Source organism: Apus apus, chromosome 4, assembly GCF_020740795.1.
Source record: "Apus apus isolate bApuApu2 chromosome 4, bApuApu2.pri.cur, whole genome shotgun sequence".
NCBI classification, from domain to species: domain Eukaryota; kingdom Metazoa; phylum Chordata; class Aves; order Apodiformes; family Apodidae; genus Apus; species Apus apus.
The window spans coordinates 19,452,179-19,467,762 of NC_067285.1; the positions used below are offsets into that span (position 1 = coordinate 19,452,179).

Sequence of the window (15,584 nt, forward strand, 5' to 3'; positions counted from 1 at the left end):
TTTGTGATAGTCCAAAAAAAACTTATTCATATTATTATTGTGTCACAGTATCTAATGTAACCCATCATATACTGTCAATAGGAAGAAAAACTGTGCAGTGCTATGTTTTCTGAGTAATGCAACTAGTGTTGTAGCTGGTAATCTGTATTACAGTTGCTATAGAGCAAAGTATTTTCTATCATATGGAATTAATACTATAGTACTATTTAACCAAACATTTTGTAGAAATTAATGGCAGGATTTTGTCAATTTAAGTTCTAGAATTAAGTTCTAAAACCAAATATCTGGAATTCATTTTTCTCACAGGATTCCATCATACAGTATCTGTGCTGCCACTGGGCTTCACTTTTAGCAAGTATTCATTGGAAGGACAACAAAACTATTTTGAGTAAGGTATAATGAGCATTGCCAGGCAGGAAAAGACATTATACAAAAATATAAGCCTCAGGCTTATGCTATTTATGACATCCTGAGTTTGAAGAAGTGACTTTGCAAATCAAACTGATAAAGTGAGGGAAGGTCATGAAAGCTACATGGATATTGATGCTCATAAAACATAAACCCAGGTTACCAGTGGCATTAAGCAACATCAGTTTCCATTGAAAGATATACTGGACTGAAAATCAGGTCAGTATTTCATGAATTAAAAACTTGAAGAGAACGGCCTGTAAAAGACATGTCAGTTGATCTTGTGAGAAGACATTCAGCTCCAAGTAAAAGAAACCCTAAGGAATTCTTGGGATGTGATACCTTAATTTACAATAAACTTAGATGGTCATGCTTCATGTGTGTGTACAATGCAAAACTCTGAGTGATTGCTGCCGCAACAGCATTACCAGCTGCTGCTGATGACTGTCTCATTTATGCCATACAACAACATGGCAGGCAGGCAGCAGGTCCTGCTATTGCACTCTTTCCTAGTGTGTATATAGTAAAGATCACCTGGCTATAGCACAACTTGTGGTCATCTCTACTTACTTTGGTTTACTTTCTGTTGAGGCAGGTAACTCAGGTCAGAGCAATCTACCATTTGTTTTAACCCTGTCAAAGCATTTCCGAGCTTCAACAAAATTTCAGTAAGTATCCCATATCAGTTTCTGGTCAGGGTTCAGGTCAATATTCTGAGTAGGACCCAGTTTCCTGTGCAATCTGGGATGTCTTTGAAGATGAGCAAAGTCCTGGCATCAGAATATTCCAATGAGCCATGCTGAACTTTTGATTCTTAGCCCCTCCTCTCCTCCTTGGCTGGCTGTGTTGCACCATTGTCTGTCTTTAGGAATAATGCATCAAGCATTATTATTATAACCCTTAATACATCAATGGCTCTTGCAATACAGTATATTTTGTTTTCTCTTGATAAGATCTAATGCTCAACTAGTGTTTATATATTTTATGCTATGACTAATATGCCATTTTACAGAAGCAGGCACAGAAAAGTGAAGTAACACAAGCAATATTATTTTTATTAGGCTCTTCATACCATGCCACTTATATCACAGCAGTAAGTTGTTTTCTTGCTCTGAAAACCTTACTGTCTTCTTGCAATATGTCACAACAGGCAGGATTATAAAAAGCTATTTAAAAAAAAAAAAGCCAGATAAGGTCCTAGAACTGTATGAACTCGTGATTTATGCAACTCCTGCATATTTCCCCAAAACTGCTTTTGTAACTCAGTAGCAGAACTTTGTAAAGAGCATACTCAAAAGCATCACTGTATACAGTCAACACAAATGCTTGAGCCTTCTTAGATATGAACCTTGTTATTTACAAATGGATAAGATGTATGTAAGCTATACCTGTTCTGTTACCCTGTACAGGGACCAAGGAGACACACCTTCCCTCTTGGTTGTATTCAAGCCTCAAAGTGACAAAATGACAAGAATTCAACCATGCAGGCTGCATCCAGCCTCATGCCTTTAGCTTCAAAGGGAACAGGGAATAGTTACTAGAGCTGCTCTTAAAAACTAGTGACAATATCCTCTACTGTGCATAAACCTTTATGTCCACAGAGAATGAAGAATGATAAATGCACCTTTCCTGCTATGGCTGTTTGTGCCAGCAGGATGCCTAATGTGTAAATAAAGGTAGAACTTGCACGTGGCATAGATATTTAATTCTTTGGAACGCAGACACTTTTTTCTGGATTTACTCTAATGTTTATTTAGTTACCTAGGTAATTGTAAAGGTTGAAAATCATGTACCTCAGGATGGTATGTAAGTAGATGGATAGGCAGCAGCTGGTTGGGAGTTTTGAGGATTTTTATTTTTGCAGTTAGATGTATGGGTGCAGTTTGGTGGCTTTTAGTGTTTAAATCCTTTAGTTTATCCAGTGAAAGGTCTGTTAGTAATAAACAGTACTTGACTCCAAACTTGACACTTCCCATAATCACTGGAGGGAGATACATCCATTTGTGCCTGTCTGGGTTACTGTAGAGTTGGATCTGCTTGGTTTACATATTTACTTGTGATCATGGATACAAATGGCCACACACATCACAGTTAAAGAGCCGGGCACACTGATATTTCAATCCTTTGCAGAAAGAACTGGGACCTGATGCACAATGTAAATGCAAAGCTCTAGTGGCAGGGCTCTGACAAGCTAAATGCTCTATCAAACAGTTTTCACGTAGAATTAGCAACAAAGACATGTTCAAGGAAGTACAGATTCTAAAGGTAATTGTTTCCATTCAAGACACTGATGCTTGAAAAATTATATACTTAAGATCATAAATCAGATAATCTATGTTCATGCTTAGCAGAGTATTTTTATGATAGCTTTAAACATATCTTAGTTCCATGTTGGAATTATAGCAAGTGCAGGAAACAGGCAGAATTACTCAAAGCTAATTGGATTAAATTGATCCTAAATACAAAAACACTACAAAGTTTAAGCAGTATTTAGTCCCTCGAGTAATACAACATGGTTTTTTTATAAATCAAGCTGATGAGGAGGAGTTGCTCCATTTTGTACTACTCAGCATCCCATGATTGTATCAGCTCTGATTTCAGTTACAGCAGCAAATTTCAAACTGCATGAAAAATTACAGTCCCCTTGTTCTGTGTTTTTAATAGACTCGATGTTCAGTCTAGAAATGACATTGCATACAAATCAAGGGAAACATCTTCTCATCATGCTGTGACAAGTAACAAAAAAAAACATGCAGAAGTCCATTTGAAAGCAAAAAATCTTGCCATATAATTGAGGAAGATACAAAAGGTAATCACATGTCAACTCTCTTTCTGAGATATACAGGCTCTGCCCAGAATTACAAAGATGGCTGCATCAAAACAGCTTCTGCCTTAACATTCTGCACACAATAATTCCAGTTCAGACTTGAAGTTTTGCTGCTGGTTTCTATGCACCCAGCTCATGGCAAGGGATTAAATCCCATTTCTGTCAGCTGATGACTCATTGACTCCTACTCATTGATAACTCTTACTACCTTATAGGTTTTGCTCTTGTCTTAAAATACTCTGTCCAACATCCACATTGTCTGTCAGATCGGAGCATGGGAAGAATTTTTTCCTCATGTAACTATTTACCAATTTGACTAATCCAGCTAAGAGATTTCTAGCTGTCTGCATAACTATACATTGGGTAGCTTTGACTTCATGCAAACCCATAGACTACAATGAGTAATGACTGTTTACCATAGCATAATCCAAGTTGAAAATTACTGCAGGTGGTCACTTATTCCAGTCTTCTGCTAAGGTTAGTTTAACAGTTCAGGATGGAATATGCTTCCATATTTCTTAGCACTGACCTGGTTGATCTCCTTTTTACACTTGCTGCTTTTTTTTCTGTCCATTCCTTATTACGGGCTTCTTGGGCGTATCTAATTCTTGGTATCTCAGTAATCACTGTAGAATGTCTCTGGGTCCAGAGGCTGAAATAAGTTTATGGTTTGTAGGTTTTGTGCACAAAGACTAAAAATACCACAGATGTGAAAAATCATGACCCTGACTTTAGCAGAACAATTGACAATACTACCTATTTACATGTAGCTTGGCTTCATCCTGACCTGGATTCCACTTATGTATTTTCAGTGAGCTTTCACTGTTTAGTTGGAATTTCAGTTTCCTTTCTGTTGATGATGCCAATGAGTGGGACAGGTATCTGACATTTAGTTTTATTGTAACTGGAAACTGAAAGCCTCTATGCATGTGCTTATTTATTTGGATGTATACCCATTTTGAAAAGACATGGTTTCTACAAATGTGTTTTCATGACTGTTCTGGCCTTTTGAATCCCATATTTTGCAATAAAATTACCAAGGAGCTGCTGAAGCAAAAGTGATGATCTGGAACAACTCCAGTAATCCAGCTGTCTCATACCATCACAGCATGCAGTTTTAGCATTGCAGAGCTTTGCAGCTGACAGCAGCAGGAATTGCAAAGTCAGCCAGATTTGTTTCCATGTGGAACACTGACTGTTTCTCTATTTGCTTAAAAACAGTGCTCAGCCTCATCTCAATGTGTTGAGAATTTAATCCATTATACAATATGTTTCATTTGTCGTCATCCCTTGGTAAGTTACTGCCTTCACTTACCAGAATCATTGTTCTGTGTCCTTACTTCCAGAGGCAATGGCTATTTCCAAGCCTATACACCAGGTTTTTTCATGTGAATTAAATGTGCTGAAAAATTAGTGTTACCTAACAGACTGTGAGAGTTGATAAAGCACAAAGACATATATATTTACATATCTCTGTTCCACCGTTTTGTCGGCTGTGCATAAAAAAACTTACTAATACTGAAAAATTGAGAGAGTCTTTTCTAATGCAACTTTTAGCAGCCTGTAGTGCTGAAAATGTAAGTCTGGGTTTCTACCACAGCCATGGTAGAGATATGAACTTAGCTGAACCCCATGTCAGTCTATGTGGAGTTTCAGCTGAGTTACTGATCTATTAGAGCAGCCACATACACATCAGCCCAGTCTCCTCAATGTCTGTACCATCTCAATGACATGAATGACTTGTGTACCATAGGAGCTACTCTGTATTATAACCTTCCTTTGCCTGTTCTTCCAAAACTCAGGCAGTAATGGGTTCCTGTTCACAACTCAGCTATGGCATCACCAGTTGCTTTTTATGCCTACAGGTAATAATTTTTGTGTGGTATCAGTATACCCGTCTGCAATATTTTCTGCTTGCTAGATAGAATTATGTCTGCAGTTCAACATCAGTGAGCCCTTGGAGATTTCAGTCTGCATGGTAGATAAAGGCAAATGGTCATATTCTTCCACTGATGCAGTTACTGAATTATGCTGGCAGCTTAGAATCAGTGACTTCACTTCTTTTTTGAAGTTGCTGTTTAGGAAGCCATAAATAACAGGGTTGACACAGGTGGAAGCCATAGCTACCAGGTGGCACAATGAGAAGATCAGATTGTGGTAGCAAGGCAAAATGATTTTGTAATTCCAGTCCACAATGGTGTTGAAAACATGCAGTGGTAGCCAGCAAAGAGCAAAAGCAGCAACCATGGATGCTAACAATATATTTATCCTTCTCAGCTGAACTGCTCGGTTGCTGTATTCACTCTTCTCAAACATGTCCTTTCTCTTCTGCAGACGTAAGTAGATACGCAGGTAGCAAAGTATAATGAAGAAAAGTGGGATGCAATATTGCAAAAGCAGTAAAGTGGTGGTGTAGATTAGTCTGTGTTGCTCAGAAGGCCACGAGTCAATGCATATGGCCTTGTCAGTAGAAAAATTCATGATGTGTGAGAGCTGCTTATACAAATCATTAGACAAGATGGATGTGGTCAAAAAAGGTAGGGACATGAGACATGCTAAAGTCCAAATTACTCCAATTCCTAGATAGGCTTGGGAGATGCTTGGCCTCCAACCAGTCGGGTTTATGATGAGCTGGTGTCTTTCCAGAGCAATAAGAACAAGAGAGAGAATTGATACTGTCACAGATGTACACTGAGTGAAAGAGGTCATTTTGCACATGACTTCTCCAAATATCCAGTAGTCCATCATGGTGTAAACAACAGTGAAAGGCAGACAGACAAGACACATAAACAAGTCTGAAATAATTAAGTTGGAAATTAGGATGTTGGTGACGTTGGCCTTTTCCTTCTGCCTGGCAATGACAGCAACCAAACAGATGTTTCCCACAATACCTAGGACAGTCTCCAAGCTGTAAGAGGTGGCCAGAAAGACAGTAAGGTCAGTGATGTTCCTACACTGATTAGAAATATGCATGGGGAAGCTTCGGTTTGAGCTCCAGTTCTTACTGTTCAGGAAAGGAAAGCCATCGTTAACAGCCCTTGTCTTATTCATCGTGAATCCTAAAAATGTGGTAGTCAAATAGAATCTGAGTCTTCTGGAGCCAGTCTAAGAAAGATTTTTCTCTGTTCTGTTTGGCTATGGAAATCTAGGTATATCTGCAAAGGAAAGGAAAGAAATATTGCTTAGTTATGTTACAAGAAATTAGTCAAAAGGGTACGGGGAGAGGCAGGGAAGTAAATGCCAAGGAATCTGTGTATATTTTCATCTCCCTTTTGTATAGTTTATTAGACTATAAAATGGAGCTTTTGGCTAAACGGTGGTGTGGAAGTCTGTGTAACTCTGAATTATGGCTGTGTTTACTCATTGTGAGGTTGTCCTATGGATTTAAGAACATCTTCATAGTTTAACTCAGTGCAGTTTTATGAACCTCACTGACGCAGTAAAGTGATGATTCAAGAAAGCTTGATCAAAACACACTTAGGGATAAAAATTTGTGTAATTATGCTTTTGTAAGATTCTGATCCAAAACTGAGGAAAAGACACACTGTGGAGCTGCACTTCAATTGAGCTAAACATCAATGTGAAAAGTAAGGCGTATTAGGTACATAAAGTCAGCACTAAAATATCTTACATAAATTAATCTGTGAAATACATTTGTGATTGCAGCTGGAACCAAAATTTGGTTGAGACAATCACCAAGCAAAAATTCAGGCTTATATTCTCAGGAGAGATAAGACAGGACAATTTTGAAAAAGTCTAAAAGAAGTCAAAATAGTTTCAACATTTTTCAGCTTCTACATAGTTGTGATAGGTCACAGGAAACACAGTCCAAATTCCCTGCTTCCCACTTGTAGATAAACTCATGTGGCATGAAGCATTGCTGTCTCCCTCAGGGTGACTAAAGTGGCCATCACAGGGTTTACCAGAAATATAGTCCAATCTCCTGATTTTGGCTTCAAGAGTGGTTCCTTTTGACTACATCTCTTAATTTCTTATGAGAAGCTTCTTATTGATTCCTCATCAGCCTAATTTTGCTTTTTTTAACCAACAGAATTCAAGTGTTATAATAGTATGTGCCATCTCCTGGGTACTCTTCTTGCACAGGCAGATGGGTCTGCTTCTTAGCCACTGCTGCAAGCCCTGAGCTGGGATTTTCAATGAGGTCTTAGGGACCTGAGCCCACGGAGTTAGTTTGGGTTACACTATTTTGAAAATCTCAGCCATAGGGCTGCATGAACTCTACCAGATGGCTCCTTGGAGGCTGTCATGATCCCCTTAGCAGAGTCTGCTTTATAATCCTGACCCTGGAGTCCAAATCCTCTATGTCCAGGAATCAAAGAAAAAATCTGACTCTGCTGGGAGTTCTCAGGCCAGAGGCAGTTCCATGCTGTGCAAAGACTTGTAATGCGAAAAGTAAACAAATATTCAGGGAAGGACGTGATTTACCCACTGCATGACCATTTCCTCAGCAATAAAACACCACTCAAGATTATGGAGTTGTGAAAAAGCTTCTGAGCTTTAGAAAAATAAGTGGTCAAGATATTAATACATAAACAAAACGGTGTAGTGAGCTTATTGTTTTGAGTAGCATTTACTGCTGAGCAACTGCATACATACAGGTAACCAACACTGTCAAAAAAAGTGCCTACCATCCCACAATTTTTTGTTTGCCTTGTCTTTCTCTGTAGGAATTGTGTGCTTCTTGAGACATTGCCTCTCAGGAACTAACACATGCAATATGGTATGGTCAATAAAAATGGCTTGAGATGTATTTTCTGCTTGATGAGCAAAAATTATTACAGTTAATTCTTTTGTTGCTTTGATAGACCTGCTGATTTATCTATCTGCATCTACCCGTATCTGTCACCTATCTGTATCTATCATCTGAGACAGTCAAGACAGTCACAGAAGTAAGATACAGTAACCTTTTCTTTCTTCTGTTCTCTCATTTCTTTAGAAGTTTAAATCTTAATTAAAGAGGGCAAAGGTAATTTTCTGAATTGTCTATTTAAGAATGCTTCTTTCTGTCAACTCACTTTTATGTTGTTATTCAACCCATGTGAACAGATTGCTGCTTCTTTTAGTTCCAGAAAATAAACCAATCGTGATACGTGAATTGCAAGATCATATTTGGGGGTGTAGGGTGATTTGTTTCAACATAAAATGGATATAGAATAAAAAGCCATTGACCTGTCCCTCATCTGTTAGTGATTGCTGGCCAGTGGAGACACTGCATATAAAATAAAGGGATTGGCAGCCAGCAATATTATGAGGTACCAGTCAAAGGAGCTCAGTCTTGGCATTTGGACGGGACAAACAGACTCTGCTGTAAATGAATACGTGAGTTTTTTACTACAGTCCTAGCCTAGTGTCCTTAGCTACAGTATCCTTGACAACAAACACATGGTTCTCTTTGTTCCTTGAAAAATATGTGCTGAGTTATTACAAACATCCGTGCCCCATAGAGTAAGCCCTCTCCAGGGTCCCAGACACCTCTGGACATGCTAAGGTGTTAGTGAGGGGAGCTGATGGTGTGTTGAAGCCAAAAAAGAAATTAGTGGAGCTGTCTGAAAACCAGAAACCAGACGCCACAACTTTAAGGAGCCCATTCCCAAGAGAAATGCCAAAGGCAGAGCATGGCTGTGCATCTGTCAAAAGTGGCAAACATGGTGGGGTAAAGAGCTTCTCTCAAAGTGCTGCAATCCACTTTGATGGATTAGGAACTCTTTTTTTAACACTTTGCATTCTGTGGTGTCTCCCACAAGGTGACTGTCACGTGCTTCCTGGACATTCATTGTCCTAGTTCCACCCAGAGATAAATAAGGAATAGTCACCCTCTTATCACAGGTAAGGGGACTGAGAAACGGAGGTGAGACATGAGTTGTCCAGTGTCTCAAGGGAACCTGTGGTGCACTGTGCAGGGCTTAAATCTGCTTTCCAAGCTGATGTCTTGGGAAGTCTGTATCACCTAGGTCCATAGCTTTCCATATATCTTATTCCAGCAACCATAATGTAAAAAGCAGTTCTAGAAAAATAAATGTTGTGGTGATCTTATACTTACATATTACATCATGGTATCCTTGGATGGCAGATACTCAAGGTCAGTCCCTGCCAAATGCTGTGTTATCTCAGTGTTTGGCTGCCTTTCAGTTTGGTGTAAATTAAGAGCCAGTAATAAACAATGTGTACGTGTTCTGTTTAAACAAATGTGACTTAATAGACTGAATCACCAATACAGTGAGGAAAAGTGTTAGTCCCCTAGCTGTATTGAAGGTTGGTCAAATACTTATGGACTAAGAGAAACAGCTTTTGTCTCCAGAAAGTGAAGCAATGCTTTACTCAACTTGTAGGAGTAAGAGGCATCCCTTCTAAATCAGTTTGCAGAAGGAGCCAGGGGGAAAGTTGGATCAGTTTTCTTTGCTTGTTTATTTTTAAAATGGAAAGAGGAATCCTGTTTGGAACCCTTCATGAACTTCAGGAAAGGGGTCAGTAACAAAAGCTAGCATTCTTGAAACGCAAGGGTTTTCTTTAATGGATGCAGCATGAGATAGTTTCTCTAAAAAGTCTGTCACAAAAGTCTTCAGCAAATTAACAGGATACAAAAGGAAAAAGAGAAGGAGGTTTCAGGTTTAATCTTAGTGTAAGTTAAATCCCTCATTTACATCTTTTATAGACATCCCTCCCTCTCCTGTGTGTGTTGGAAGTAAGGAAGTAGAGTAGGCAAGGTATGAAAGGTTTGTTGTGCTGAACAACACAACCTTATAAATTAACAAATGCCACTCAGGTTGCCTAAAAAAAACAACCAAACAACAACAAAAAAGAAACAACAATTATTGCTAGTCAGCTTGAAAGTCTTGCCCCAGAGGGCTATCCTTTGTTTCCTGGAAAAACTCCTCAAAGGAAAGGGAATTCTGCAGAGATGGGTAAGGGAAGGAAATTAAACCCTCAGTGGGTAATGGGTTTCATGGAGACTGCTAGACAATAAGTGGCCCCAAGTAGCTAATGGATGACTGCTGTTTTGAGACATCTCTGGAAGTGGAAGCATCCTATGAAACGTCAATAAAATCTGGGGTTGGTCATTCTTGCAAAGCTAACCCTGTCATCAAAAAACAGTTTCCATAGTTGTAATGGACAGCGTGGATCAATTTGCACATTAGACATAAGTAGAAGAAAAAAATGTTTGTAGTCTTTGTCTTAATTATCTGGGTTTTAGAAGCATTTGCTGATATGGCTCAGAATTTAAGCAGTTGCTCAAGCTATGTTTGCTGTTTTCAGTCCATAAGTCTTCTGGAGAGAAGCAGTTCTTAAAGACAGACTTGAAATTATTGTATTACTTATTTAAAGAGTAAATTATCTGGAGAAAAGCAACTGTTGTCTGCCTCTTACAAACTAGAAATAAATGAGCAGTGGAAAGTTTTAACAGAACTCTGAAATTCATATTGAAGATACTAATTGAGGTGGTGGTAACTGACTAACAGTAGAACTCTTTTTTTTTTGTTGGCAGTGACATTACCTCTGTAAAATAGATTTGTCCTGTTTAAACTTTTATCTTGGAGAAAGGTTAAAAATCAGTTGATTATCCTTACAGATTCCCAGGAAGGTACCATTTAACTAGAACAGGAAACCTGTCACTGAGTAAGCACAGACATCCCACAGCAGTATTAAATCCATAAGGGATTTTGTACAACAAAATTTATTGCTGTACTCAGTGTTGTAAAAATACTGAGAATTACTATGCTAGGTCATTGAAAAAGCTATATATGTTAAGCATTTCTAAGTCCTACATAATTAGGGTATAGAACAAGTTGTGTCTATTTATACATTACCAGTCTATAACATGGGCACATGGTATAAGTTCCCAGAAAAGTGAGTATTTCCCCTCTCCTCTCGCATTTGCATGTTTTCAGAAGTGTAAAACTTTTAAGGGGTATGAACTTATATTACAAACTGGCCTTCTTTGATTTTGCAGAAATCAGGAAAGTTTTATAACCTGACTTTTTGTTTTCTGGTTAAATTCATAATAACCTTACCAAAGACACAGAGACAGCTTCCAAAGGTAGGATGGGGCTAGCAGGTCAGCAGACTGGAGAACCATAGTTAGTCCCTGATCCTCTAAAGATAAAAGGCCATAGTGACTTGTCCTGTAGCCAAGAGGAAAAAAAAATATATTTTTTTTTACAAAGGTAATATTTATCAAAGGAGATGGAGAATCCATAAATGATTGTAACAGGCTCCTTAGCAGACAGCCAGTTAGGATTTCTGGAGAATGACATGAGGTATAGGACAGAAACTCCATGGGTTGGTTGAGGAGCAAGAAGTCACGAGGACTAGGAGATCAGAAGTGTTTTCCAGTAACCAGTGGTCACCAGGAAGGCTTTTTCTCACACTGCAAGGGGGATAGGAAGCACACCTGGATCCCAAAGATTCCCCAAGAAGTTGCCATCTCCTTCTTGCATCCTTAAAGCTTGCAAAGCTCTGCTCCGTAGATACAAGGGTTGGGCTTTTCAGGACAAGTAAGATTGTATCCATTTGTCAAAAATAGTCACGTGCTTGGTGGAAAATGCTGGTTCAGTGTACCCACACTCTGTGAACGTATGATGAAATTGAGAGATGTCACTTCTAATGTTGTTTTTTTTTTTTCTGAATCAGATGGAGAAGGGAGAACTCAAATAATCATTGGGCTCCATAGAGTTAAACACCGGGTTGGATATTGTGATGTCCTGCACAGTGGTTCAAGCTCTTTGCTTTTGGAGACTGATCACATTTTTCTGCTTTCCAGTGAAACAAAATATTGCATTCATACCAAAATAATATTTTTTTAATCTGAAAATGCCTTCTTTTCATAAAGAAAATCCAGTCTTTCACAACTATATGTTTAATATTTTGGTTCAGGCACTCACTGATCAAAGCAACTGTTTGTACAGCCCTAATCAAAGCTGAATAGTAAACAGTAAAGGCCTCTCTTGTTTTTATAACCCTTTTTTCTAAACTATTACAATTAATAATTATATTAATGTTTGTTATGGTGGTATTAAAAAAACTGATTAAGAATAGGTCCTTCTGTGGATGATGCTGTGCAGGTCTAGAGAAGCAGACAAGTCTCTCTCTTGACAGACCTTAAAAAGTATACAAAGAGAACAGAGTATTTATTACTGTTTTTCCTTGCCTTGTGACTGGATTCAAAGTGCATTGATTATAGTGGACTTTGAATCAGGTTGACTTAATATTTTTGCCCTTGTTTTTGTATTGCTCTAAAACAATAAATAAATCCATGGGTTTTTTTTTAACTGAAGGGCAATGCAAGAATTCTGTGCTCTTAAGAATCTGATATCTTTAAATCCATGGCTTGTCTTGAATTTAAATTTCATGTCCTTGTCCATTTCAGTGGATCAATTTTAGAAGTTAAATGCTAATACTTTTATCTCCTGCTTATCTTAATATTCATATGAATGAAGAATCATATTTGAACTGCTTCTGATCCATATTTTCATGTTCGTCTAAAATATGTTTCTTTAAATTATATTAATGTAGCAACTACTCAGTAACTCTCCCTTAAGGATTTCTGATATATAACTTTTGCCTTGGATCTTAGGTTACCTTTTAGGTGAATCCTTACTTAACATTTTCTGACCAGAAATCAGTCGGTTATCAGAGGAAATCAGAGAAAGATTTGAGCAGAAATGGTATTAGCAGTGATGGCATCAGCTGTTAGTGACTCAAGTGAAAGTTGAATAAAATTTTACAATCAGAAGTGGTAACTTTAATACAGAGATCTGAGCTCTTATCAATCTGACAAACATAATTTCGAAAATTCTTACCTGTTATTGAGAAAACCACTGCTGTTGCCGCATATTTCTCTCTTGGAAGAATGAAGGAATGTTGTAGCAGCAAAGTAAGGTCTCCCGTTTTGTAGCAATCCAAAAATAATCTCTGCTCACTGTTTTTGTAGGTAATTTGGATGGCATCTCCTTCTTCCCCTCTGTACCCCCACCTCCTTCCTTCCCTCCCTTCAGTGTAGCCAATGAAGTCTGCTTCTGCTGTATGGTTATGGTCTGGCTTTGAAGTTCTGGCTCCCTCTGCTGTTATATAAATAGAGAAATTCTAGAGATATTTGAGGGGGATAGTAACTTCAGGAAAAAGCTCTGAAGCACGGCATGCTGCCCCCCCTGTGCTGCACACAAGTGTGGACTCAAGTAGGTGCACACTAAAGCAAAGGGACAAAATACAGGAACAGAACCTAGTCCTGTTCTCCTTGCTGAGGCAAGATTTCAGCTAGGCTCAAGGACAAGTTTGCCTGAAGCGTTTGGAAAGGTTTGCAGTATCAGTTTTCCCAATTTTTCCATTCAATCACAGACTGGTAGTGAAATTTTATTTTTGAAGGATCCAGGCTGCAAGTCCTTAAATTGTGAAGGAGAAGAGATGCACTGTTAGTCGGACAAAGAACCAGGAACCTAAGACCATTGAGAAAGTCTGAAATAGAGGAAAATAAGGATTTGGAAAAGTGCCAGTTTTCATTTATTTTCCCCAGGTCTTTCTCATGAAATACTGAGGCAGAAATCAGAGTTATATTTTTTTCTTTTGCATTGAGAAAATAGATAAATAGAATATTTTCAAGTGCTGTATAAGAATAACCTGATTTTGGTTTTTATTTAAAGTGGGTTTTAAGCAAAGTTCAACTACTTTACTAGTCCAGTGGCTAAGGCTATTTCGGGGCCTGTCTAAAGGTGTGGTAAGTAGTTGTAGCAAATATGTGTTTTCATTTGTAGGTATGTGGTATGTCAACAGAAACCAAAAATTTCTATATCAAAATAAGTACAAGGTCTTATAAACTGTGAAAATAGTATTTCTTTTGTGCTAGATTCTTCTTTTCATTTTTTTCTGATACCAGCTATTATACATATGCCTATGTGCTTCAAGTTTTAGCTGTCATCTTTCATCACTAGAAAAATAATCACAGCAGAAGCAGGAATATTTAGGGTCTTTTTAGGGTATTCTGGCATTTCTCATATTCTATGACATTGAGAAGCATAAAGCTGGAGTCTGTGTAATGAATTATGTAAGCTGGAGAGTTGTACTTAGTTACTGGTCATTTATTCAGGGCATCCCTGATTTACTTATTATTTTATATTACTTATTTTCCCAGCCTTCTTTTCAGGAGCTTTATTTACTAGCTAGTTTCAACCAACACCCTCCATCCAATCATTTCCCTTTTATCCAGATGCCTCAGAAGGAGACAACCCTTTCTGATATGGTTAGGGACGGGGACATGAAGTCTATACTCCAGCTGAGAAGGCATCGGCCCACCCAGATCTTGAGCTTCTTGCCAGCTCCTTAGGAGCCAGAAAAGCTGAAATTATTAATTAAGCTGGTCTGTTCACTTCTGTTTCTTCCTTAATTTATTTATCATCTGTTTATTTGTTCTGCTGTTCAAAGCATTAAAGAAAGGGGAGGAAAGTCACTAGGAAACAGTCCTTTTACTGGGAAATGTTTTGATTTGTGTAGCTGTTCTTCCATCACCCTCATCTTGCAGCATTCCTCAGCCAGCCTTGTCTGCACACCTTCCAAACATACAAAGATATGCTGTGTCACTTTTATTCTTTCAATTCAGACCTCTCGGCAGAGCCTGAAAACTAGCAAATTAGCATCTACTCTCTTTTTAAAGTCAGCAGGGAACAGCTGTAGAACTGTTCCTGAAGGACTACTCAGTGCTTTGTTGCCCAGGGGTCAGGAAATGAACTATCAATATTTTTCTATGGTATCTGGGACTTTCTTCTTGTCGTATTTTTAGGATGAACTGCTGTAGGACAGTTCTGCGTTACGATCCTATTACACACATATTTTTACCACATCCTGTCCAGACCATAGGGTAAAAATGTTCACTATTAAGAATATAATGTGGGAGCAGCACACGGGTGGATCATTCCAACCCTGCACTAGTTTGTGCAGCTGGGACTTACACCCACACAGCAGTCATGCAGTGTAAGTCAATAAATGCTTTGGGGCTGCCATGCAGTAGCTGTCAGGACTGAAGCATAAAGAGGACAATAATGGAGCTAGCTTGGAGAGAGAACAGCTGCAGTGCAACAAAGGTGCAGATGCCTGTTTCCTCATCCAGGTGGGTCTTGTATGCTTATTTCAGCACCTTGCTGAATTTAAAGCCAGTGACTGAAATGGCTGGTTTGAATCTGAACATGTTTAATTTAAATCTCCAATGTGAACTACTGTTTATCTGTGGAGAGCCTATGTGAAGATCCTGACTCAAAAAGCCTTCTGAAAAATGCACAAGTAGTATTTGTATGAGGGTGCATAAGGGTAGAAATTCTTCTATGTGTAGGACACTTGCTGCTGG

General features: G+C 38.5%; 1 protein-coding gene across 2 annotated transcripts; it reads right to left on the reverse strand.

Moving 5' to 3' along the window:
- Window positions 1-1,442: 1,442 nt before the first annotated feature.
- On the reverse strand, window positions 1,443-13,205 carry NPY4R2 (neuropeptide Y receptor Y4-2). 2 transcript variants are annotated; one of them, XM_051619842.1, is made up of 2 exons: window positions 13,054-13,205; window positions 1,443-6,390 (listed from the first exon to the last, which is right to left on the reverse strand). In XM_051619842.1, the coding sequence occupies exon 2, from the start codon at window positions 6,284-6,286 to the stop codon at window positions 5,153-5,155; it is 1,134 nt and encodes a 377-aa protein (XP_051475802.1). In that variant the 5' UTR covers window positions 6,287-6,390; window positions 13,054-13,205; the 3' UTR covers window positions 1,443-5,152. The 2 variants fall into 2 exon arrangements, with proteins under 2 accessions (XP_051475802.1, XP_051475801.1); XM_051619841.1 differs by lacking the exon at window positions 13,054-13,205 and adding an exon at window positions 11,266-11,333.
- Window positions 13,206-15,584: the final 2,379 nt, after the last annotated feature.

Coding starts and splice junctions, on each gene's coding strand:
- NPY4R2 (XM_051619842.1), bottom strand. CDS start 6,286: ATGAATAAGACAAGGGCTGTTAACGATGGCTTTCCTTTCCTGAACAGT.